The following is a 23,998-nucleotide window of genomic DNA, read 5'->3' as shown; positions in this document are numbered from 1 at the left end:
AACAGCGCATTAACTCCAGTAGTACTTATAGACACCACAGTAATAATCCCCTCTCCCTAACCTCTGACCCCTGCCCCAATCCACTTCTAATGAGACATAGTAAAATACAAGGTAACTTGAAGCTGTTAATTTCAAAGTCAGCTAGAGGTCCTGTGAAATATTCCAGATTCGATCTGTGTATAAAGTAAATGATAAATACCTGTGTGTTCTACCTGCAATTCGTATTTTTATACCATCTTTTTGAAACAGAGTAGAGACTGCATGATCAGGCAAGAATTTAAAAAATGTACTGTAGTGCCAGGTGCCCAGTTAAATATAGCTATAAACCTTTCAGACAATGAAGTGAGGACTGCCAAATGAACTGCAGGTTGTGGCACCTAAAGGCAAAAAGTGAAATTTATTAATCAATTTTCCTTCCCGCTCTCATGTTCGCTTGTAAAAACTAGATTGTAAAACAATCTTATGAGATCCAAAATTCTTCCGCTTTCTGCTTTAAATGTGAAAATGTTTTTATCCTTCTGCTCCTAATTACAGCTTCTTTTTCTTTCTAAGAATGCATTTATCTTTTTCAGTAAAAAGAGCAGCAATAATATGTTGAACAACCCTGAAATAAATTTTGTCATGTAAAAAATTAATTACGCATTCCAAACCTGGTCACTGTAGTCCTCTGGGAATTGCCTCCGCACCTCAGGATCTGTAAATAATTGACAGATAATATTAATTGGCTTTGGATTAGTGAGCAAGCAGAGAATCACACATTAATATTTGATCAGAAGATGATAGCAACCCTGGCAGGGGATCCAAGGAGGGCAGCTGAGGCTGCTATGTTGATAAGAGCAGGGAAGGACTTTTCAAGGCTCTCCCTTTACCCTCCTCCAGACAGACAAAAATTGTATATAAAACATACACACACAAAACACGTGAAACCATAAATATCTCTCTGTACATACACATGCATATACACACACGCATCTGTATGTAAATATACATTTATATATAAACTATTTTATAAGAGATGTCCTGGTGCTACACTGAACTTTAAGCTATTACCTTGTGCAATATCTTTCTGGATGCAATTTGCCAACTAGGCTTGTCACCAGAAAACAGTTACCAAACGCACCTAGATTTTGCTTGTAATCAGATAACTAGTTTTGCCAGCTACAGACGCTGTGTCAATTAACCTCCGTAGATGTTCTCAGTAATACCAGATTACAAATCTCTCAAAATTACTTTACATTAATGTTAAGGTATGTTCCCTAGAAAATAAAAAATATTTATCCAGAATGTGAAACAGGTAATTAATGTAGCCCTGGAACCTCTAATGCTTCAGATTAGCAAGCATTCAAGACTGATGCAACGTCCTTATTCCTTTGGCTTGTCAGAATAAATAATACGGTAGTATTCCCTGAATTTAATCAGAGATGTTCATAAAACAACAAAATATCATGGTTGAAATTATTGATACGGCAATCTATTTAAAACAGAACTCTTCAAAGCCATCCATTTTTCAAAGGAATATGGCTGAGGAGACCAGATTCCATTCTACAAATAATTTTTTAAACTACTAAAACCAAAAAACAAACCATACAGTAATCACACAAGAGTTCAGAATAAAGGGTAAGGCACAGAAAAATCAACTGGTATCCTGCACAGCTTCTACCCTTTGGGCAATCCGGTGGGTTTGGTTGCATGACGCCTGGCTCACTGGATACACTGTTACCAGATTCTTGACTCTCTGTACACTGTTTCCACACATTTTGACCATTATGTAGGGAGCAACACCTCATACACAACCTCTCCTGCTCAATCCTTGCTATACCGCATTGTAGCTGAGGCTTGAGGGGAAGAGTCATTTTTACGACACATGCACCACACACTGTTATTTCAGAATAGTCCCACCCTAGATTTCTCATTGGCAAAGTTTACTTTAGTAATAAATCAGTTGATTGGCGATTCAGTCGCTAGCAGGTGCAAACTCTTTATTAAGGTATATTCTTTTTACATTAGAAATATAGCAAGACTGTATATTAATAAACTTTCTAGCTTAACTTTCTCCTGACAGATGCTTTCACCATTACACGCATACAATTATATACATAATATATCAAATTTTACATATGCATATGAGCAAACCTTTCTACATTAACACAAAAAAGTAGAAATAGAAAGCAAGGGATCACATTTTAAAGCCTTAGTTCGAAAACTCTTAAATCTATATGCAGGTAAGCATACTAAGTTAAGTATCCAAACATGCAAACAAATGTGAACAGCTGAACTCGCATGAACAGTCATTTGTACACAAGTAACAATTAACGGGACAATACAGTTTCATATTTCACCAAAGCAAGCACAGCATCAGTGGTAAGATTAAACTATGCAACATCTATTATGATGCATATTCTTACATATTTTTGAAATTAATTATTTGAGGCTAAACTTCCCAGTTTTCACAGAAAAGACAAATGAAAGAAAGAAATAAATCTGTAAATCCAAGTACGTAACATTGCCTAAGAAATCTGTAATGGTGCCTGGAACATGATACTGACATTCCCCCACCACCACTTCTATTGACCCATTGCTCTCAAACTCAATATAAATATATATACACATACTGATATACACAGAATTTTATCATTTACCATTTTTTAAGGAAATGAGGAATTAAATTGGGACATAAATCTATAGTGTGTTTGCTCTAAACACATTCCTCCATAGGAAGAATCCACGTTCTCCTTTCTTTAAAAATACAACAAAACAGATTAGTCATACAAAGTAATTATGTGTGTGTAAGCATATATTTTTCCTGTTTTCTCAGCATCTTGAAGGCCTTTCTGTGTTTCAGCAGCTCATTGGCATGGAGGAAGGCCTATAGGAACCTATTTGTCAACATCCATGTAAACCCTGAAAGCTCCTAGCAAGGTCACCGTCCAGAAGGCAGAGGTGCATTGTGCACCACTTTGCAAGACACCAAGATTCACTCATAAGCACTGGTAGCTGAAAGTTATCATGGGCAAACAAATACACGCTGGTGCTTTTATTGTCTCAGAGGCCACCTTACAAACCTTTCTCATTACAATGAAACAAAGCACAACTTAAACAATAACTTAAAAATCACAGCCAAGGATTTTTTGTTAGGCTCGTTTGGTTTCAATTCTAGCTTTGTCTATATACGTCAATTTTCATTCAGAGTTTTTACTGAAATATATTCATTCTTACAGAAAATTGGGATTTTTTTTTCCTGCCTCTCAAAAATTTATGTGCCATCAAGAAATAAGGCAAAGCAGTGGCCATAGAAAACACAGCGTAAACAGGAAAAAAAACCTCCGTGTTCCATACATGTCCCTAACACAGGAAAGTCAAAATCATAGCATCATAGAATGATTTGGGTTGGAAGGGACCTTGAAGATCATTTAGTCCAACCCCCCTGCCATGGGCAGGGACACCTCCCACTAGACCAGATTGCTCAAAGCCCCATCCAGCCTGGCCTTGAACACTTCCAGGGATGGGGCAACCACGACTTCTCTGTGCTATCAGTGTCTCACCACCCTTACAATAAATCAACTTACAAACAAACCAAAAGATTTCCATTGTCTTCATCTCTTACAAGGACTACTACATTTTGGACATCGGTTGACTAGACTATACACCGAACAGGATTTGGCAGAATTTTCAGTGTAGACTCATTCACAGCCATTGTCTATGACGTAGAGTGTGGTACATAACTAAGTGCAGTTACGGTGATTACCAATACAAAGTAACAAACAATAACTTCGCCCCCCCCCATCACTACATCGGAATGTGTACCTCCAACATTTCTTTAATATCCTTTGATATCAATAGCCAGTAACAAAGGATATTTCAATTTTCAAAGTTACTGAAATGTTTAACTGATCCACTACAAAATTATTTTCTCTAACTATTTCAGAAATTATGCAGTTCTGAATATTTGTTCTTTAGGGGTAACAGGCACTAGTTAAAAATTAGACCATCGGTTATTAAGATCTTTACAATGCACCAAAAATCATATCACCTTTATAGTTAGCTTAAGACTGTTGCTTCTGAAACAAAAATTTTGTCACATGCTCTCGCCATGGAAAGAATTGCGATACATCCTTGCTGCAAGAGCAGCAACATTTCCATCTTTGCTGTCCATCCCTACGGCTTCCTCTCCTCGCACAGGAGCAGTGATACTGACAGCCACTTCCAACACTGCTGGGTAAGGCTACGTGTAAATGCAGAAGGCTGGCCTCCACCCTCTCCTGAGAAACGGCAGCGAGGATGGATTACCTTTCGCTGCTGTGGTTTGCATACCACAAGACGCAAGTATGCCACATTTTAAGAACCCTTCCTATAGGTCATCCAGCCTAGTTACTCATAAACTGTGAGTAAATATTTAGAATATCTATTTCTTACTTTGTGTCTTCAGTGAGCTTGGTAACAGGAGAATATTGAAAGAAAAACAACAACAACAAAAAAAGACGACCAAAACCCCCACAAAACCACAGGTAACAGATCTTACTGAAATGGGCCTTTTAAGCAATGCAGTAATACAAAATGGGGAGTTCCTAAACTTTTCCACATAGTAGCTTATTGACTGTAGTATCACTTTTACTTTGCTATTACATAGTCTTTTGTGTATCTCTTAACTAGGACTATTCCACTTTTACTCGTCTATTGATCCGTATCCTAAAGGATAAATTATTTCTACCTCTTTAAAATTAGACAGTAAAATATACACACTGCAAGGCTCAGTAAGAAGACAGGAGGAAATTTGTTGGATGCTTGCTGTGCTGTCCAGACTTCAGGCAACTGAAGTAGTGATGGCTGTTTTCAACACTAAGCACTTTGGTGAACTGAATCCTCACGTAGATAGTACTATTTAACTCACCAGATGAAACATTACCATTCCGTAATTTAGAAAAAAGATGCAACTGTGATTAGAGTCCCTACCTGAGTCAGTTTCAAGATGAATGTGTTCTCAAACAGGTTCAAGACGAACGTGTTCTCAAAGCACACAGTCTACAATTATATTTTCATCCAAAAAATTGATCTCTCAGTACTATGATACATTCATAAGCTGTCTTTAATACAAATAAAACCTTACTGTGTCAATCAACCGTATACATTAGAAGAAATTTCAATTCATCCACAATGCATGAAATCAACTTAATTTCTCATCCATCAATTTCAATGGAAATAACAGCAATATGTACTTAGCTGGATGAGCAAAGCACTTTGTGGAATTGCACTGGGTGTCACATGCCTGTTAAGACAGTGGGATATATAGTTTGTATACAGTCTGCTTTTGATGGCACATCTCATAACAGCACCAGAATGGCTAATCCATATAACCTGGAACCCTACAGTTAAGAAAACCACCTTTAAATTATGCCTGGCAGCCACATGCTTGCACGTCCTCATGTTTTTACAAGTATTTTATATTTAACATTGCGTCAGCTCCATCACTTCAGCTTTTAAACAGTCTGGGAATATTTACTAAACTTTCAGTATCTTTATTTGGAAAACACTACACAATGGAAAAAGAAACTACATCACATCTTATTACAGCTTTCATCACTTTATCCATTCTTCATTGTTAATCTAACGTTCATTTGAAAGGTGTTTTCAACTACACTTACCTACACATATATACACAATAAAATTATATTTAAATTCTATGTAGTCATTACATGAAGTTCCACGAAGCTGGAGCACCCTCACTAAACCAAGAGGATTTACATAAATACACACATTTAGGTAGTGGCCATCAAGACACCTGACTGTTTTGTAGATGTTTGTATTTCATAAACATTACTACTACTCAGTATGGCCAGGCTCTGCATTGAAAGGATAAGCACAAGGCGCCTATAATCACAATGGACGCAATATCCAAATTATTCTGAACAGGGGAAACGGTCATACAAACGGAGGAATACAGGAGGGTAGCTCAGACAAGCATTCAGGATTCAGCTTTAATCAGCATTACCAGTATCAGTAAAATACACTTCAGCATTCACATGAAATACTTGGTAAAGACATGAACATAACTGACTGTCAACTCTGCCTATAAAACTGAAGTAACTGGCAAACTTCAAACACTTTTACTAACGGTAATTTGTTTTGCACGCTGCATGCAAACTGAATTAGCTGTAGCTCCACCGTATCTCCAGACAGTAAGAAAACCCTTAACAACTCCAAACACAGTGAACACTCTTATTCTAGGTACTTAACAGGGTTTCTAACAAAATGATGCTCAAATATTTTCCTACTTTAATACTCCATAGGCAAAGTAAAAATACTTTTTGCAAGTTCAGGAGAGTGGAATCTGTTTGCTGACATCAGAACAAGGGAAGAGAGCGACTGAAATCCTAACCAACCTCTTACATAGTTACAGCGAAGTACAGAGCTTGAAGATTTCCAGTGCAGTCATCTCTAAAGCTGTAAAGCATTAAAAGCTCAGCTGAGGTCAAAAGGAGACATTGAAAACAATGAACAAAGTGAAAGTTAACAACAGAAAGAAAAAAGTCACATGAATCATGGAGCTGCTTCTCAAACTAAACTTTTTCCCAAACCCAAACCATGAACTCAAGTTGTGCTACAGGTTGAACTTGCATGTTGATGGTAACTTAATATCTCCTCTTTATCTTTCATTACATCTGATTTTGTAGTTTCAGCTCACAAAAATCGACAAGATCCTCACAGTTTCTGCCTAAAGCAAGTGCTGGAAAAGCCGTATATTAGTATTAATAGCATGCTGAAATACAGCACCGGAAATTGCAAGTTACAAGTGTAAAGCAGAAAGTATACAAACAATAGCATTCCAAAATAAAGCTAAAATACACCATCTTATCTGCAATCTCCCATTCTTGTATGGGCGCAAGTGCAATGAAATACATATACGTCACAAATATAAATTAAAACTGTTGGTACTAAGAAAAAAGTCAATTTAATTTTATTCCTCATGTTTACACTCAGGTTTAAAAAGCTTTTAAATCAATGGCATGTCATACGAATTTCCTAAGATTCATGAGTGACTACACTGAAGTCAGAGTGGGTTCACTTACCAACCTGACGCACATCACGTAAGCCCTCTTCCCAGAGGATATAGCTCCGTACAAAGCAGCTGCTGCCCATAAAATCTAGGTTGGCCAGAGACCTGGAGATCCACCAGCCCTTAACTGCTCACAATGGACACTCTGTTCTAGGGAGGACCAGTCAGGAAAAACACAAACGAAATGAAGCCGTTTCCTTTTGCAACTATTTTAAGAGGTGCTTTTGAGGGAACCTACTGAATCAAGTCTCATATGACCAGTACGTGAAGTTTCTGTAACTGAACATATTTTTTATTTTGAACAGGGGTAAGAAAAGACAATGCTATTTCTCAGTGATAGAACAGGAAAACTTTTCTGCACTGTCACAGCAGCATTTTGATTCCTTGACATGCATTTATAGAGTACCAACAAATGGATAGCACAAACCATTGATTCCACACTAGGTGAATACAGTTTTCATTGCTAACACATTCAGTTTTTCCCTCTAGTAGTAGAGATTCTACCTCACATCTATGCACATTATGTAGAGCATTGTATTGATTACTCAACCATATTCAAACTATTATTTTAGTAAATATGTGAATGTTTCCAAGTTCTAAAATCTATTACTGCCTCTTCCTACAGAATCTTGTTCAACAAAAAGCCAAATACAAAAGAATATTGAAATTAGCTGTGAACTGTATAATCCCATTGTTCAATTTCATGGCATTTAAGACACTACCTTGCCCTCCTCACAAGTCTAGATGTTAATCCATGCTGTAACCTGATTTAATTTTCCAGATGACAGGATGGGAACATGCTACAATGGCATATTAGTGTAACTATGCTGCTCTTTTACTCTCAACTTTTCTTACATCATGAAGTGAAGAGTTTTGCTTTTAAAAGAGGCATGCTTAATTACTTCTAAAAAGAGCGCAACTCAAAGTGGTCTGTATTTGAAGTGTATGGAAATTATAAAACCAGGGAAGTTCTTCAAAAAATTATCAGAGAATACTTCCCACAGTTAACCACACAAAACCAATACATACTAACCTGTTTCTTCCGATAAAAAAAGTCAGCCAATTTAATCCACACTGGCTACAATGCATTCAGATACATTAATCCCAAATTGAAAAATACGGTGAAAATTACTTCATTTTTCCTCCCTAACTAAATGATTTAGCTCATTCACTTCTTTAAGGTCTTTATAGCTGCAATCCCTCTAAAACGAAATGGAATTCCATTCAGAGCAACTTTAATTTCAACACTTACTACACATTATAGTACTTATGCAGCACAACTAAAAAGTAAGGTAAACTTCTTTCCAAACCTCTGCAAACTCCTTGGTGTCCTGTATTCAGTACAGCCGAACACTTCTGCTTGCCCCTAAACTGCTGCCGACTTAGCATGCGGATAACATCTCAGAGTGGGGGAAGAGGGGGAGGAGGGAAAAAGGCAGGGGGGTAGGGGGCGGTGGAGAAAATGTGGGAGAGAAAAAAAACCTACACACACAAGACGACAGACAAGAAACCTCAGAACAAGTTCTGGCAGAAAATACATGTGGAATAAAAATTATGTTTTTCTGGATGTGAAGCTTTAAGAGACTTCAATCTTTTCTTCTTAAAGTACTCCTTATTCTAAAAGTGTACAAGTCAGAAAACAACCAAGATGTAAAGAAAATTCTATAAGAATGTCTTACAAACCATATTTAAAAAAAAGAAAAAAACACCACACAAAAAAACCCCGCCAGCACCACAATGCATGCAATTGAGGTTACCCCAAAATATCAATATGCATAGCAAGCATGCGTAACAGGTTCAATATTCAAAAATACAACCCACATGAGAATAGCATGCAATGAGACTGTTCACCTAGCAGATCACACTTCAAACAAATATTCCATTTCTAGGATATAGTCCACATCTTTATGACAAGTTAGGCATAAATAAGCAGACCCTGACCTATCGTTCTCAGTTACTGAAGTTTTTGTGAATGATGTACAGTTGAGTGAATCAGCAAGTACTGTATACATCAGCTGCTGTTCAAATGAGTCCATTGACATTAGTGCCATGAAAAACAGACTTGCAAGTTTGCCTCTCTCTCTCAACAGAGCATTTGGAAGTCTGCCCTGCAAGTGCCAAAAACCTCACTGGTAACATGAAAATGCTTTTCACAACAGTTTAATCTAGAAACAGAATATAAGGTTTGCAACTCACACACGAAATGCTGTTCAGAGTTCAGTAAAATGATCCAAAAGCGGGAAAGACTGAGAGTAAAGGCAACATAAAATATACATCATAGGAAACAGGAAGGAAGAGAGAAAACCAGAACAGATTAAGCAAATCACTATGATTTCCATAATTGTTTTATATTATTAACACATCAAGAGCCAGAGGGGCAGCGAGGAGCAAAACTTTCCTAGGCAGCGTTCAGCAGTATCTTATATAATTTTTTAAAAAATCCTTCCAAAATAAAGCAGGTTTATCTACAACTCCCTCATGGATTTTTTCTTAAGGCTATATACAGTTCCCCAGAGAATCATCTTTAACATTCAAATGATTCTGCACGATATGGAGAGGTAATAAGCCCTAACAATACAAGAATTGACAAAAGTTGTCAAAGTTGCCCTTATGTTTCGGTACACCTGAGGTGGCTGGGCTCCTAACTGATCCCCTCACACCAGTTTTCCAGTGCATGCACTAGACCATCAGCAGCTTTATGACCCATTCAGAGTACACCTTAGAAATTAGACTTTTACTGCTTCTAGCATCCAACCAACTTTATACATCATCTAAAGGGGTCTTCATTAAATTCATTTTACAAACCTGTTAAAAAACTGAAGTACAGTGAGTGTTAAACAGAAACAACACTCACTTCTTGGATAAGAAGACAGGAAAAAACATTCATTGTCTTTTACAGAAAGAAGAGGCTACATTAGTTTCCTCTTAGCAAGTCCTAATCAGTTATTTGGTGTCATGGCAAGTTGTTGAGCTGTCCAGCTTGCCACTTAAAAGGCATTCAGCAGCACACGGACATTCCACTACAGAACAGTAGTAGAGTTAAGAATGGTATTTCCAGTTTCCTCTGGCACAGTTACAACTTTGAAAGAATCTGTTCTTTTGTTTCAATACCATTTGAAGAGCTAAAGTATCATGAAATAAACAGATGCTGGAGAATTTAAAAAAAAAAAAAAAAAAACCACAACACTGAAGGTAGCTCTGCTCTAAACATTAATGCAAACATAACCACAAAGCCTGAAGAGTCAGTTCAGTTTATATTTTATTTCAAATCTCTTCTGCAGTATAAAGTCAGTCATCTCTCTCCCAAGGAACAAGATCAGCTCTTCCCTTCCACAGCATTAAGTTGTAATAGGAGCAGATCAAGAAGCAATGGATCGAAGAAAATGTATGTGTCAGAGTCAGGATCTGATAAATGGTAAGTAAAAGGATATTGGAAGACTTACGCGTCAGACTAGTTAGACCCTTTTATAAGGTAACATGTTCCATCTTCAACTGCTATTATTTATTCTCTTGGATTTTTGTATGGAATGGTGCCAGGTTTAATCAAAACTTTACCAATTCTTTTAACGGAAGTTGTGAAACAGTTGTGCTGCAAGCACAGAGTGTCCAATATATGAAATATGGTTGGGGAATTACCTCTATATTAAATCCTTAACTCCTTTTGTTTCATCCATACCAAGAAATCTGTTGAAAAAACATCAGTTGTATAACAGTACAGATTAATTTCTCTTCTACTAACATTCTAAACTGTAAGAATAAAGAGACGTTAGAAAGCGTAAGATGTCTTCAGTGATCAGAAAACTCAGAATTATTTCCTTACAAACAAGAGCAGGAAACTTTCAGGCCAGATTAATTTTTAAACTGATGATACTGATATAACTAAAGCTAGAACTATAAAAAGCGGATGCATAGGATAGAGTTAAAGCTAAAATAACGGAGATCAAAAACAGAAGACAAAAAAAGTACTTATTTCAAGTCTTGTTTGTTACATGTTTCTCCCATCTTCATTTGAGGTCTTCAGATCTTTTATATGCAATGGTTAATTACTTTGGTGATACCTCAAGTCCATATTAAAGCACGGTTGATGAATCTTTTGAGATTGCTTTACTATGCACTTAAGGGGATATTCCTCTTCATAACCATCTGTTCTTCAACCAACCCAGAAATTTAGTGTTACTGGAAATCTAAGCCAAACTCCAGGAGGCCCGCAAGGAGCAAATTTTGAATGGATTATGTTTTCAATTCTTTTTTTCCCCCTGTAATTTCAGTCAGCAAATTATACAGCAGCTAAAACTTACAAAAAATACAATTAGGTAACATCCTACTTCAACATTCAAGAAATCCACAAAGCCTGGCTTACAAAATTAAATACAAAGCATTCTGAAACATTTCACAGGCTGCCTGTAATAATTATACAAAAGAGTTTAAATGTAGAAGTTGAATAGAAACACCTACATTAAGTAGGGTTTTTTTAGTTTTAATAATTTTTTTAATTTGTGTTTGATCAGTATTTTTTTTCTTGTAACCTTTTCACCACTCTATAAATTTAATAGAGATATGTTTCAAGTGCTCAGGCCATGAATACTGAATTCGCTTCTCTCCTGCCTCTTTGTATTTATATTCTGAGACAACAGAGTTGCCTGGTGACAGCCTCTTCACTTCAACAGCAGCTGGCAAGCCCTCCTTGTCCTGAAAATATGAAAGAAACAGTTAACTGATATTTCATGCTATGATTTAAATGTGACAATCTGGAAGTGCCAATACCACACAGGGTAGGATTTACCAGATAAGATTTTTCTTAAGTCTCAGAAGCAATAAAGGAAGAAAAATAAACAGACCTTCACCACATGTAGCTAGCATGCAGCAAAAATTAATCCAGAGTTAGCGCATCATCTAGAGTTTAACAATACCAGACACAAGCGGTGATTGCATAAATCTGCCAACTTAACTTATATTTCCAGAATGCCAGTTCTCAAGTTATGCAACATAAGACCAAAGCAAGTAGAGTTTTGACATTTTTACAAGAAACAGTCACCCTCTTTAATATTTACAAGACACATATTTCAAATTGCTTATGTCTGCCTAACTGCCTTCCCAAGATTACTGCTTCTGCTGAAGGTTCAAGCATACGTAGCCCAAAACAATTTCTTTAAGCTAGCTTGTTACAGCAAAACTAAAAGATATACATTTGATAAAATTAGAGTTTATAGCCAACTTAATTCATACCTAACATTGGCATATTAATAAGCAGCTTCATTCAAAAAAATCCTTATTCAATTAATTTTACGAGAAATTTTTACATAATGTCACATTTTCTACTTTCCTGTGTCAACCAGATAATTTTTAATTCTGTTTGTTGTTTTGAAGAAAGCCAGGAATAACATTTTAATGTCATATTGCTTTTTAGAAATACTATATTACAAGGAAGTCATGTAAAACCACAACGTGGCCATGGCAATCAATCAACTACTTTACAAAACCTAAAGGAATTGCTAACGAAAACAAATAGTGTTTTCCAACATACCGCCAGGCTTTTCATTACTAGAAAATACTTTGAGTTTTATAAACGTTTTCCAAACTGCTTTATTTTCACCATTTTTTGTTTTAGTGTTAATGATATTATGGCCACTTTAATTTGCTAATAACCTGTATTTTCCATGTATTACAGAACACTTCACAGTCATCTAACTTTTTTTTTAATCTCCTTCCAAAATTCACCAACCATAATAAATTCAGATAGACATATTATTAGGCAAATACATATAAGTACTGCAGAAATATATTCATTGTTATATGGACCATCACATTTCAGGTTTAATCTGAACTGACTCAAAAAGCACTTGGAACAAAAGTGTTCTAGCCAACCATAAGTTCTTGAAGTGTTGTACTAAAAAAAGAAATAAACCAACCCTACTCTTCAGCAATCGTATAATTGCCTAAACTACACAGAGAATACCTTCTTTGTTAAACATGCAACACTGAATACTGATTTCTAAGCCTCAAGCTATGTAACTTTATGTTTAAAACTCTGACCTTACTTTCATACTTTCAATATTGATAGTCTCAAACTGTTTTCAGTTTCAAAGTTATCATGTGTTACTTTAGTAGAGTACCACCAGCTCCCAATGACACTGCTGTGCGGTATTGATCTGCACAAATATCTCTTATGGGAATCTCCCTGCATAGCAATACAAGATTTTATAGAAAACAAGCTCTTCAGAATCATTTTGGGTTTTGACAGCTTCAAAATTTCTATTATTGCATCTCTCTATTTCAGGATACTTTAGTTATTCAAATGGCACTGAAACAGAAAAAAATGATTCTAAGATGAAATTGTGACACAGGAAACTGAAAATCCCGTTCTTAATTCCATTGTTTTCTTTAGTGGAGATGTTAACTTAAATACTTTTTGAAATGTGTAGTAAAATATATCCTATCTATCACACAATGAACCCGATTCATATATGTTTCATTATCAATAAAGGACAGCCAAACCTAGCTATCATTTTTGGTGAGATATTATTATACAGAGTAACACTACAGTTGTGGCTTCAACAATGTACACATCCTTAGAGCTTCATGCTCAATGCATTTACAACTACAGAAATCTATGGTATTAAATGATCCTAACTGACCAACAGTTTCAGTGGTCACCAACTCACTCCTAAGTTTTAGGGCGTGCAAGATCATATATAAAAGATAGCAATAATTATTTTGTTGATACACAGTTCATGCTGAAACCAAAATGTAAAATTGAGTACTGAAGGGTACAAGGCTAAGTTCTGAAGTGTAACATGCTCATCTCAACTTAGTCATATTAGTACTGTCCATTCTATCAAAATAGTAATGAAAATTCATAAGACCCAGTAAGCTGGAAGAAAGTTAAAAAAAAAAAAATCAGAGATTGGTCACAGTGAGCCTCAACTAAGGCTGCAGCACCACTGAGGTCTTGTGAAAGCCTACAAACTGAGAGGAAAGTTTGCAAAAGCAGGAAAAGCATTCAATATACTCTCCTGCAAAAAGTTTCTGTGGAGTAGATGCGTTGATGACAGAAGTTGAACTTCTTGAACAGTATTCAAAACTTAGTGGGGGTGGGGGAAAGAGGTCCTAATGTGGAAAAATACACCTCACCTAGCTAATGACCGCAAGATGAAAGAAAAAGAAAATTTGAGTGTTCAGCTACTCAGAATGACTTCTCTCTTTTGGAGTAAAGTTCATTAACTGGACAGCATCAAGCACTGCAAGAGAATTGTTGGTATATTTACACTTGCAGGATTGACCTGTTTTGTATCTGCAATGCTTTCAGCTACTACTAACAAAGCTCACTTTATGCCATGTGTGATGCTATAATAAAAAGAAAGCCTCTGAGAAAGTAAGTTTAACATATTTAAAGCAGTACTATCAGCCTGAAGAATGATTTGTTTTATATAAAGAGAAGCTTGCTGATATTCAGTGCAACTAGACAGGAAATCTATCATCTCACTAAAAAAATTTTGTAACATTTTTATTACTGTAGAAAAGGCAAGGGTATCAAAAGGATTTTTAACTGCAAAATAGAAATGCACTGGGAACATTTTAAGGTATTTGATACTTCCAAGATGTATGATAGTACATATCCAGCTATCAAGATACTCCTGAGAGAGTGGACTAGTCTAGTCCTGAGCAAGAACATTTCATAATCATGTTATATTTGTTTAATCGCCAGCCCTGGAAATCAGGTGTATATAGAACTAGCAATTTCATTAATTTCCTTTCTCTTTTCCTTGCCCAGCTTTATCACACAACAAACTCCCAACTATACTTTCAGACTTTTTCAAGAGCTCTGCCAATTCTTTTCACTCTGTGCACCCTTAGAAGCAGATTTGCTGAAAACAATTTTTTCCTTCCCTACCAACTCCAAAGGTAACCTAAAAATGCAACTTTAATCCACTTGCACAATTTTTCTCCACAGGTTGATCCACAAGGTGCTGAAGTGCAGATGGTCATCGACTCCCATTGTGCTGACATGCAAATCTATTGAGGATGACTAAGGAAACGAGGAGCGTAACTTGTTACAGCCAGCTGGCAGCACAAATGTAGTCTCCGATATCGGCACATCATCACTGATTTGCAAGAACATCTAGCATTACACAGAATAGGAGGGAAAGCCGTGTGCTACAGACAATAAGACCTCAGAAGCAACTTCTCAAAATAACTGAGAAAGCTGATGGAGTAGAACATTCAGAGAGACAGTTTTCCCATAGTGCTTGGAAGAAACATCACTGATAGCTAGAGCTACACTTGCATTATTGCACCCAACCATATGCTTAGCACTGATAAGCAGTATGATGAGGGGAAGCAGTTTTCAACAAAACTTAAAAACTAGAAGTAAGCTCAAGAGCTGTAGAGGCTTTTAACACAGACAAGCACACCTTGAGGAGTGTACACTCTTTTCTTGTTATCTCATACCATGTCTAATTGGACTTCTAAGCTCTCTGCTCCCTAGCTGCTTTTTCCCGTTCTGAATTCATACCACCCTTGTACTCTAATCAAGAGAATTCAAAGTATCAACAGGTCATTTCTAAAAACTCTCCTTCCCGTTAAACTCTCTTATTTGCCCTATATCAATCGCCCACTTTGGAATACAGAAACGAAGAGCATTTACAGTCATTTACTTGCTGAAAAATAAACATATATCACTAATTGTAATATCACAACACTAATACTTCATGCCATAATTGCTCCATAGAGGCTCTACTGCCTTTTCTTAAATGATCGAACTAATGACAAAGCTCTCTCCATCTTTTTATACAAGCATATATGTGTAAATTTTAAACATGAAAGATTAAATTAGAAGTTACACACACAAACACAACTCCTTTTAAAAAGGCTCAAAACACTGTATTTACATCTGCAAGTACTCACTTTATTACTACAACCTTTATAACAGAGCTTAGGTTTGCTTCAAACAAAACAGGGTTCTCAGCGATAGAAGCACAAGAAAAAGCCCTGCATACAGTTAGTCTACAAAGAATTAACTGGATTAATTAGCAAGGGATTTGAGAAGCAGCTTGGAGCTAGAAAACCAAAACACTAAATTGTTTAAATACTTTGGCAATGGATCAAGGTTTCTAGGCAGCCCTATGTTCCATTCTCTCCTTTTTTTTTTTTTTTTTTGCTCGGTGTTTTAACACATTTAACCTGACGAGGTACTTTTTCATGAGATATGAATGACACTGTCAAAATACCAAAAAAGAAGATGTGAATTAAAAAATGCCACAAGCTGTTAGCAATTCTGCCAACATGTATGAGCCCAGGCAACATTAATTAAAAATCAATAGCTTAGGACATAAATAGCTCTTATCTCTGTTATAGTATATCTCTAACATAACTCTTTATTAAAGAAAAAAAAAAGCCAATGTCTGTGCTATTATACTGACTGAATTGGCCACAACAAAGCAAAAGAAATAAGGCAAAAACACTGAGCAAAGAAACACATATGAGAAAGGGAGGACAGGCGTATGAATGATTGGAATGTTTCAACCTTGCACTATCATTAACACATAACTGGCTGGAAATAGCCACACTGCAAATACTTGCAGAATAAGTTACCAGGAAGAACATTTCAGGTTTTTAGTGCTAATATGATTCTATACAAAATCCTGCACGCCAAGGAAATCAGAATAACGTACATACCTTTCTGTCAGCCAGAGCTTATTAATCAGTATTTTTATTATGCATCTCAACTAAAGATTAAGTTACTGTAAATTCTCTGATAATTACAAAATAAAGGTGAGAAAGAGGCAGGAAATTGCACTTAACTTTTTCTTCTTTAGTGATACGATCTTCAAACTGAAGTTACATTAGGAGGCATCAAAGCTAAAAGATTTAAGCTAAACTAGGAACTTAAACCACCACTTTCAAAAGTGGTTTTCAAGCTTACAAAGCAGCAAGCATTTGAAAGACTTAAACCCATTTTCTAACAAGAGACCACCTAATGCACACCAAGCTGGATGTGCAGTTTGGGTGTGCCGTAACTCCTAGACAATAACAACAATTTATATTTCTGAACAGTTTCTACAGAAAATTTATTAATATCAAAAAGAATACATAAGAAATACTGAAATGGAAAGGTTAAGTTCAGTTTTCTTTTTGTCTAATGACTCTTGCATTATTCAATTATTTATTAATGATGGACATATCAAATGCTTCCATCAACACAGACTAGTCTAAATCAAAAATGAAGAAGTCAACCAGGCACTATTTAGCAAAAATTTATTTATTTGAGTTCAAAATAAAAGGGAAAATTTCATTTACATAAGAGCTATGTGTACATATGCCCAGACACTAAAACACTATACAAATTTCAGTGGAAGAGCAGATCATAAAACTGTAGCACCTTTAAGGTGAAATTCTCAGGACAAAAAGGATTATTTTGATAGTCATGATTATAAATTTGAGCTCTCAAGAACATCCTATAGCAGATGACCATATGCAACTGCAGTTCAACTCAACTACAGGACACAGACCTGCAGAAGAAAAGCAACACCAAACTTTGGATAACACTACAGCAGAAAGCCAGTCGTTCAGGAATTAAGAGTCTGGAACATATGAGGAGGCTGAATTTATTAAAAACAAGTACTAAAAGATTGTTTCCATTGCAAAAAAATTTTTTAGAAATACCAATCTGAAATACTGAATATACAGATGCAGGACATCAGCTTCATAAAATCATATGCCAAGCAGAGCCATATCTATAGGAATAATCAGAGATTAATTAGAAATTTACTTCTATTATGGCAATGTAGTCACAAATTACTAGCCATTAAGATCTTAAATGATAACATTTCACTGTGTCAATTGGATTTTGAGTTCTCCTTCATAGCTGAACTTTGGGTCATTCCTACTTCTTCCTTTTCCCACCCCCTTGCCATAACCCCACCTCCCAAAAATTTAGTTTCTTGATTAGAGTGCAGCACAAGAAAATCAAAGGTTCTATTCATAAAACACAGACGCCAAGTGTCAGGACAGGGAAACAGAAGACCTCGCTTTTCACAAGACCTTTTGGTCTAATTTTTCACTGAGCTACAGTCGGAAATGACATATCCTTCCGTGGGGCAAAGGTGTGAGGGGGAAGAAGGGGAACAGAAAAAAATGTTAATATAGAATTGCTATACTTTTGGGGGGAGCGGGTGCAATGTTTATTTTATTTTTTAAGATATGTTTTAGAAGATTATCTTGAACTACCTGGATTCTCAACTGTTCAACTTCCATTCGAGCTATTGCCGATTTCAGTTAATCCTCTTTAAGGTGTACCAAATAGAAGTTCTTGTTGCTGCATTTGACATAACATGATTCTTCATCTAAAAAGTTAATTATGTGATCTTAATTTATTAGGAGAGGTACATTAGGATACAGAACTGCTGCTAATAGTGTTCCCCTAAATGGAATAAATTGAAATTCCACCGAGTTCCCCCAATAATGTTTTATGTCATTGTAAAAACACAAACTATCACTTCATTAACATTTCAATCATCTTCTCCATTGAAGGTTCAAGAAAATAAAACAATTCAGAGGCTTTGTTACATCACCTGTCTCCATTTTATTTTATCATTATAAATTAAACTGATTATAAGATGCAGAAGTAATTTGTAAACTCTTTCAAAGGACATGATTTACATTTTTCTTCTACAAAGATGAAGATATCCCCCTAACATGCTCCACTTGTGTTTAATATTAAAGATACTTATACTACATATATGGCAAAAATGGAAGATATTTCTGATATGTTTGGGGATTGCTTTTAGTATCCTAACACTATTTATAACACTGGTGCAAATACTGCCACCAATAAAGAAACAAACATTAAAAAGGTGTCCTTTAAGCTTCCCTTTAAGGCATCTACCATAATCGTATAATTTGCTCTGGACATCATTAAAATGTAAAGTTAATGAGGATTCAGCTGAAAACAGAAGAAATGTAACCTATTTTCAGGCAAAACTTCTAACACTGCAATCAGAGGGAAAACCTCTTTGATGTCTCTTTGTCTCTTCTCATTAATTTTCTTTTGGTTTAAAAAAAACACAAAGGCTGTTTAAACTAAAAAATGCATAGAAGTTTAAACATGGTAATTATAGTCAAGCTGCAATGAGGTCATTAGGTTTTTAAAACTTTGAGATAAACAAAATTGAGATGTATGACTATTTTAAAAACATGTCAATACTCAATTTTAATTGTCCATGTGATACCCGCTGTATTCTAAGGATTTAGTTTAGATACAGAACTGCTTCAAGATGATATAGTGAAGGACCTAATCCCGGTAAAGCAAAGCAATCAAGAAATGCATCAAAATGTAAAGTGCTGTAATTACTGTATTACTGGATACCACATTTAGTATTTATAAGTGCAACAAAGCATGCTTTTTGCAATCTCCATGCAAGTGAGATGGCAAATTGTGAGATTCTGCTACTTTTTACCTCTACAGTTCATTAAAGAATAAAATACTGAACAAGTTAAATAATCCTATTTACACACTACATCTATTTTTGTTTATGAATACTGCCAAGGCACACACAAAGCTATATACTTCTGCTTTAACATGATAATTCTTTCCAGCAGAAAATATATTTAAGAGCTATTTAATTTCACAGTACTGACAGAATCTACAATACACTGAAGTGGTATGTATTTTTAGTGAATAATTTACAAGTAAATTTTCTCAAAACATAATCAAAATTGTTAACAATACTGTGTACAAAAGAAGATGACACATTATCACAAACACAAGTGGGGCATTTAAGCCATTAAGTAAGAGCAACAAGTATACAGGACAAACATAACATCTTTAGTGTAGAAGCACATTAATCACAATGAAGCAAAATAAACGTATCTATAACATTTTTCCATGTGAAAATATCACCTCTAGATAAAATGGGACGAGATGAGATCAATATATTAGTCTGTGGTAATTGTAAGTATGAATTTTAATGCATTTGTGGGCGTAGGTTATAGCTTTAATAGAGAATTATTTACCCTATTGAATCTTTTTAACATGTTTGATAAGCTCCGCTTCAAATTAAACCGAGTGAATTTTCAACAGGCAAGTATCTGTTGCTTTATCTATTTTTATAAAATAGATATTATCAGATATTACTTTAGGTGCAAGCAAGGAGCAGCTTTAGAAGAAAATCTCATACTTAATGCAAAGGAAAGTTTTGGGGGTTGTGTTTTGGGTTGGGTTGGCGGCAGGGTGTCCTGCCCTTCACCACAGGCCAGTTCTGTTCTACCATCTCTTCAACTGCCTATTGAAGAGACAGCATGAACTAATTTCCGTTCTGAGTTGTTTCTCTTATCCTGGTATCTTTCCCTACTTGCTTGCACTGTCCTAGTGTCATATTCACAAAAAGATAAAGCACGTGATTTAAATAACTTTAAGTCAAATATGAAGCTTACAAATATGAAAAGTCAGAAGCCTGATTCTATTGTCTACCTATACTGTGATACTTCATCAGCTATTTTGTCTTCACCTTTTTGGTCTTTGATTTGAGTCTGCATTAATCATTTTGGTAGGTGTTTTTCCACAGAGCGATGATCTTGTTTTAGAATCTTTGGAACAGAAGATCTCAAGGATCTCAAAAGTATCTTACAGGTCAACTAGACATAAATTAAGAGTAATTATTTACTTAAGAGATAAAACAATGTAAGAATCAATTTTAAAAAAGGTCATGTTACCACTACTTATATTCATAACTATGTAGTTTCAACGTAAATGACTCTTCAAAGGAACTAAAGATAGGATTCAGTTAATCCCAGTAGAATGCAATGGGAGTTGAGAGTGTAATTCCCTTCACCGCCATTTAAAATCCTAGCACAAATTCTAAGCGTGGAAATTCTTTTGGCTACAATATTCAAGAAACTGTATTAAAGTACTCACTGAAAGTTGGTTTGGTTTTGTTTTGTTTTTTTTCTCCATTTCTTCCCTAGGTGTATGTACTGTAATAGCTGATGAAGTCTGGGGCAGACCACACATTTTGGCACAGTAAATAGGACCCTTCACTCCTGCTCCTCATCTTCTAACTGTGGTGCTTTCCACGCAGATTATGGTGTTCTACAGGGTACTTCTACACAGTCTTACATTATTTGACTATCTATACTATGCATCATTTATTTTTACTAGTTAGTTCATCAAATTAGAAAATATTACTCTCCAAATAGCCAGTCATGGAAGAGTTCAGAAAAATCACAACCAACTTAAATATTGGGGGTTTTGAGGGTTTTGGTTTTTGTTTTTTTTTTTTCTCCAAATCCCTAGGGAAGCATAAACAAACGAACTCTCCAGACTATAACCCATTCCAGACAATCACTAGATTATCAGTATCAGTTGTTTGTTCCCACCCCTCCATCCAAGGTTATCATCCTTAATACTGCTGTTCAGCTTCCTTGGTTTCTATCCCACTCTTCAATGAAATAAGTCCTAGTAAAAAGTATATTGAAAGCTGTCTCCATCTAAAAAAGGCATTAAAACCATCTTCCTAAGAGCCAATAATCAATTAGCATCTGGAATTTTGACAAATGGTTTACCAAAACTTGGTAGCCCCGGCAGGGCCAAAAATCTCCTTACTCCTCAATCAGGATTCAGCAGCATTCCCTCAGCATTCCTTCTCCGCTCTCCGATGATGGAATCCAGCAGAGAGCAGGTGATACACCTTGCTCACAGATAATCAGTATGTTCGGATATTAACAGAATATAATACAGTTCTTCATGATTAAAATGTGTCTTACCACTGTTATTCACAGACACTGCTACAGGGAAGTGTACCACACCCTGACCCTTCGCTGTGAATCAAGCATGCTACAGCATTTAATGTAGAATACTACAGGATCGGCCTTGTCTCTGGTAGCACAAAGGGTGCAGTATGGGGTTTGGTTTGGTTTGGGTTTGTTTTTTTACAACCATTGCTGAAGTAAAACAGTAGTCTTGAATTAATTTTACACTTATTTGGTAATAATTTAACCTCAAATCATCTTTCTTTCTAACTCTATTTCAATCTTAAAAAAAAACCAACCACACAACAAAAAACCACAAGAAAACCTGACAATGTCTCGTTTTGTTCATGACAAAAAAATATCACACCAAAAAGAAGCAGACCAATACTGCCTCGGGCACTCTGATAGGCCTCTTTTTGAATTAGAGTTTACATTCTCTTTTTGCAAGGAACTACCTAAAACAAAAAGAACCAGTGATAAAAATAGATCTAGTTCATCTTTTGCTTTACCAAATTTGCTTTGCTTGCATGTTAAAGTAGTGCTCTGGGTAGAATTACTGACCTACACATCAACAGACTAAACACAGACACAATTTCTAAACTCCAATATTTCTATTGAAGACACTCATAGGAAGCATCAGTACAACTGTAGATGGGACCAAATGTCAGTCATTTCTGGGACGGCTCTTACAACACTAGGCAAAAACACCCCAAAATCGCTATTCTTAATCTACAGGGAGTCTACTTTAAAGTCATTACTTCTTTGTTTCTTTTTCATCTGAATGACACTCTAATTAAAAGTTCTTTACAGAAATGTCTATATCTAGATTAGCAGCTGATTGCAGATGCATTAAGCTTTAAGCAAAAGTTAACACTCATTAATGAGATTACCTGTTGTGATTAAATAAGGACAAACAAAAACAAACCACCTTGGAAAATTTTGTGACAGAGAATGAACTAAAGTTAAAATTACTCCCTTAAATAAAGTCACACACACCCCGCCTTTAGCAACAACTTTTTGACTCTATTCAAAGCACAATCTCTTTGCAGTTATTGGAATAACAGCCCTACTCTTAAAGGAGCACATTAACAGAGAGTTAATTGCAACAAGTGGTTCATCTAATTCTTAAATGCTTCAAATGCTGAAATATTGAATGTTTCAGTAGTATTTGGTATCTAAATTGAGTCTCTTTTAAAAAAAGAACTCTTTTAAACTCTTTAAAAAGAACAACCACTCAAACTCCTCTATAAATTCCAGGAAAACTGTAAGGACAGCTAGTGAATGAAAATAATTTGTTAAAATCACTAAAATAATCCCTAAAAAAGTTTCAGTTTAGCAGTTAATTTCAACCTGCAGTTAAAAAGGCACTAGCTGTCAGTCAGTTTTCTCACCCAACTCTATCATGAAAAGAAAAACTGACAGATCACAGGAGCTTGCCTTTGTAAACCAATTCGGGAACTTTCATGCTTCTTATTTGTTAGGTTAAAGGTTAAATTGCTGACCTCTGCCCTCCTGCTTAGCAGCCTTTCCCTTTTTCTGTAAAGCTTTATTTTGGGGCTGTATTTACATGGATTAGTCTCTTTTCACGCTAAGAAGGAATCTGTTCACAGCCAAAGCCTTAGTTCTGGTTGTACAAAAAGCAGTCACAATTATTCAGCAGCAGACAATGACCATATTGTGGATTTACAAAAAAACCACCTCAGCCATGGCAAGTTCTGTCCTTGCTGCACAAAACAATAGAAGAAAAATCTTATCAAGCATTCAAGAGAAAGCAAACAAAGCAGGCCCACTGTGAACTTGATGAAGATGTCAAGCTCCTTTAAAAAAATATAAATCAACAAAAGAGTTTAAAGTCTTGTGAGTGAGACTCTGTGCTGAATTTTTCTGTCTAGTTAAACAGTGCCAGCAGTAGCAATATAGTGTAGACTAGTAAATACTTGTGAAATAGAAAAGACTGTAGACAGAAGTAGTTAAAGCATGAAGCAAAAAGGACAAGCAGATCTCTTCCCACAAAATAACTTCTAGAAATGGAAGAACATTCAGTTATACTCGATATTAATATTTGAGTTTTATTAAATCTAGTATCAGCAGCTAAGAACACACGTAAAAAATGTGTTAGATAAAATTTATGATGACTTGCAATATGACAGATTCTAATGTTTTTTCATACAGTGAGTTTCTCTTCAAATTGAGTTCTGTATT

At 35.6% G+C, this 23,998-nt stretch overlaps 1 protein-coding gene across 5 annotated transcripts in view; it reads right to left on the bottom strand.

Annotated features, from left to right (window-relative positions):
* Positions 1-23,998, bottom strand: part of DENND1A (DENN domain containing 1A) — a 218,524-nt gene that overhangs the window by 180,431 nt on the left and 14,095 nt on the right. For all 5 annotated transcript variants that reach the window (XR_012045633.1, XM_072882845.1, XM_072882843.1 and 2 more), the window contains exon 3: positions 651-694. Coding sequence is in view for 4 of the 5 variants with exons in the window: in XM_072882845.1 (XP_072738946.1) it covers positions 651-694 (44 nt within the window). In the remaining variant the exon portion in view is untranslated. The remainder of the gene's footprint in view (positions 1-650; positions 695-23,998) is intronic.

Source organism: Ciconia boyciana, chromosome 18 (assembly GCF_034638445.1).
Source record: "Ciconia boyciana chromosome 18, ASM3463844v1, whole genome shotgun sequence".
Classification (NCBI taxonomy): domain Eukaryota; kingdom Metazoa; phylum Chordata; class Aves; order Ciconiiformes; family Ciconiidae; genus Ciconia; species Ciconia boyciana.
Note: the sequence above shows the minus strand (reverse complement) of the source record. Positions and strands in the feature narration are given on the sequence as shown.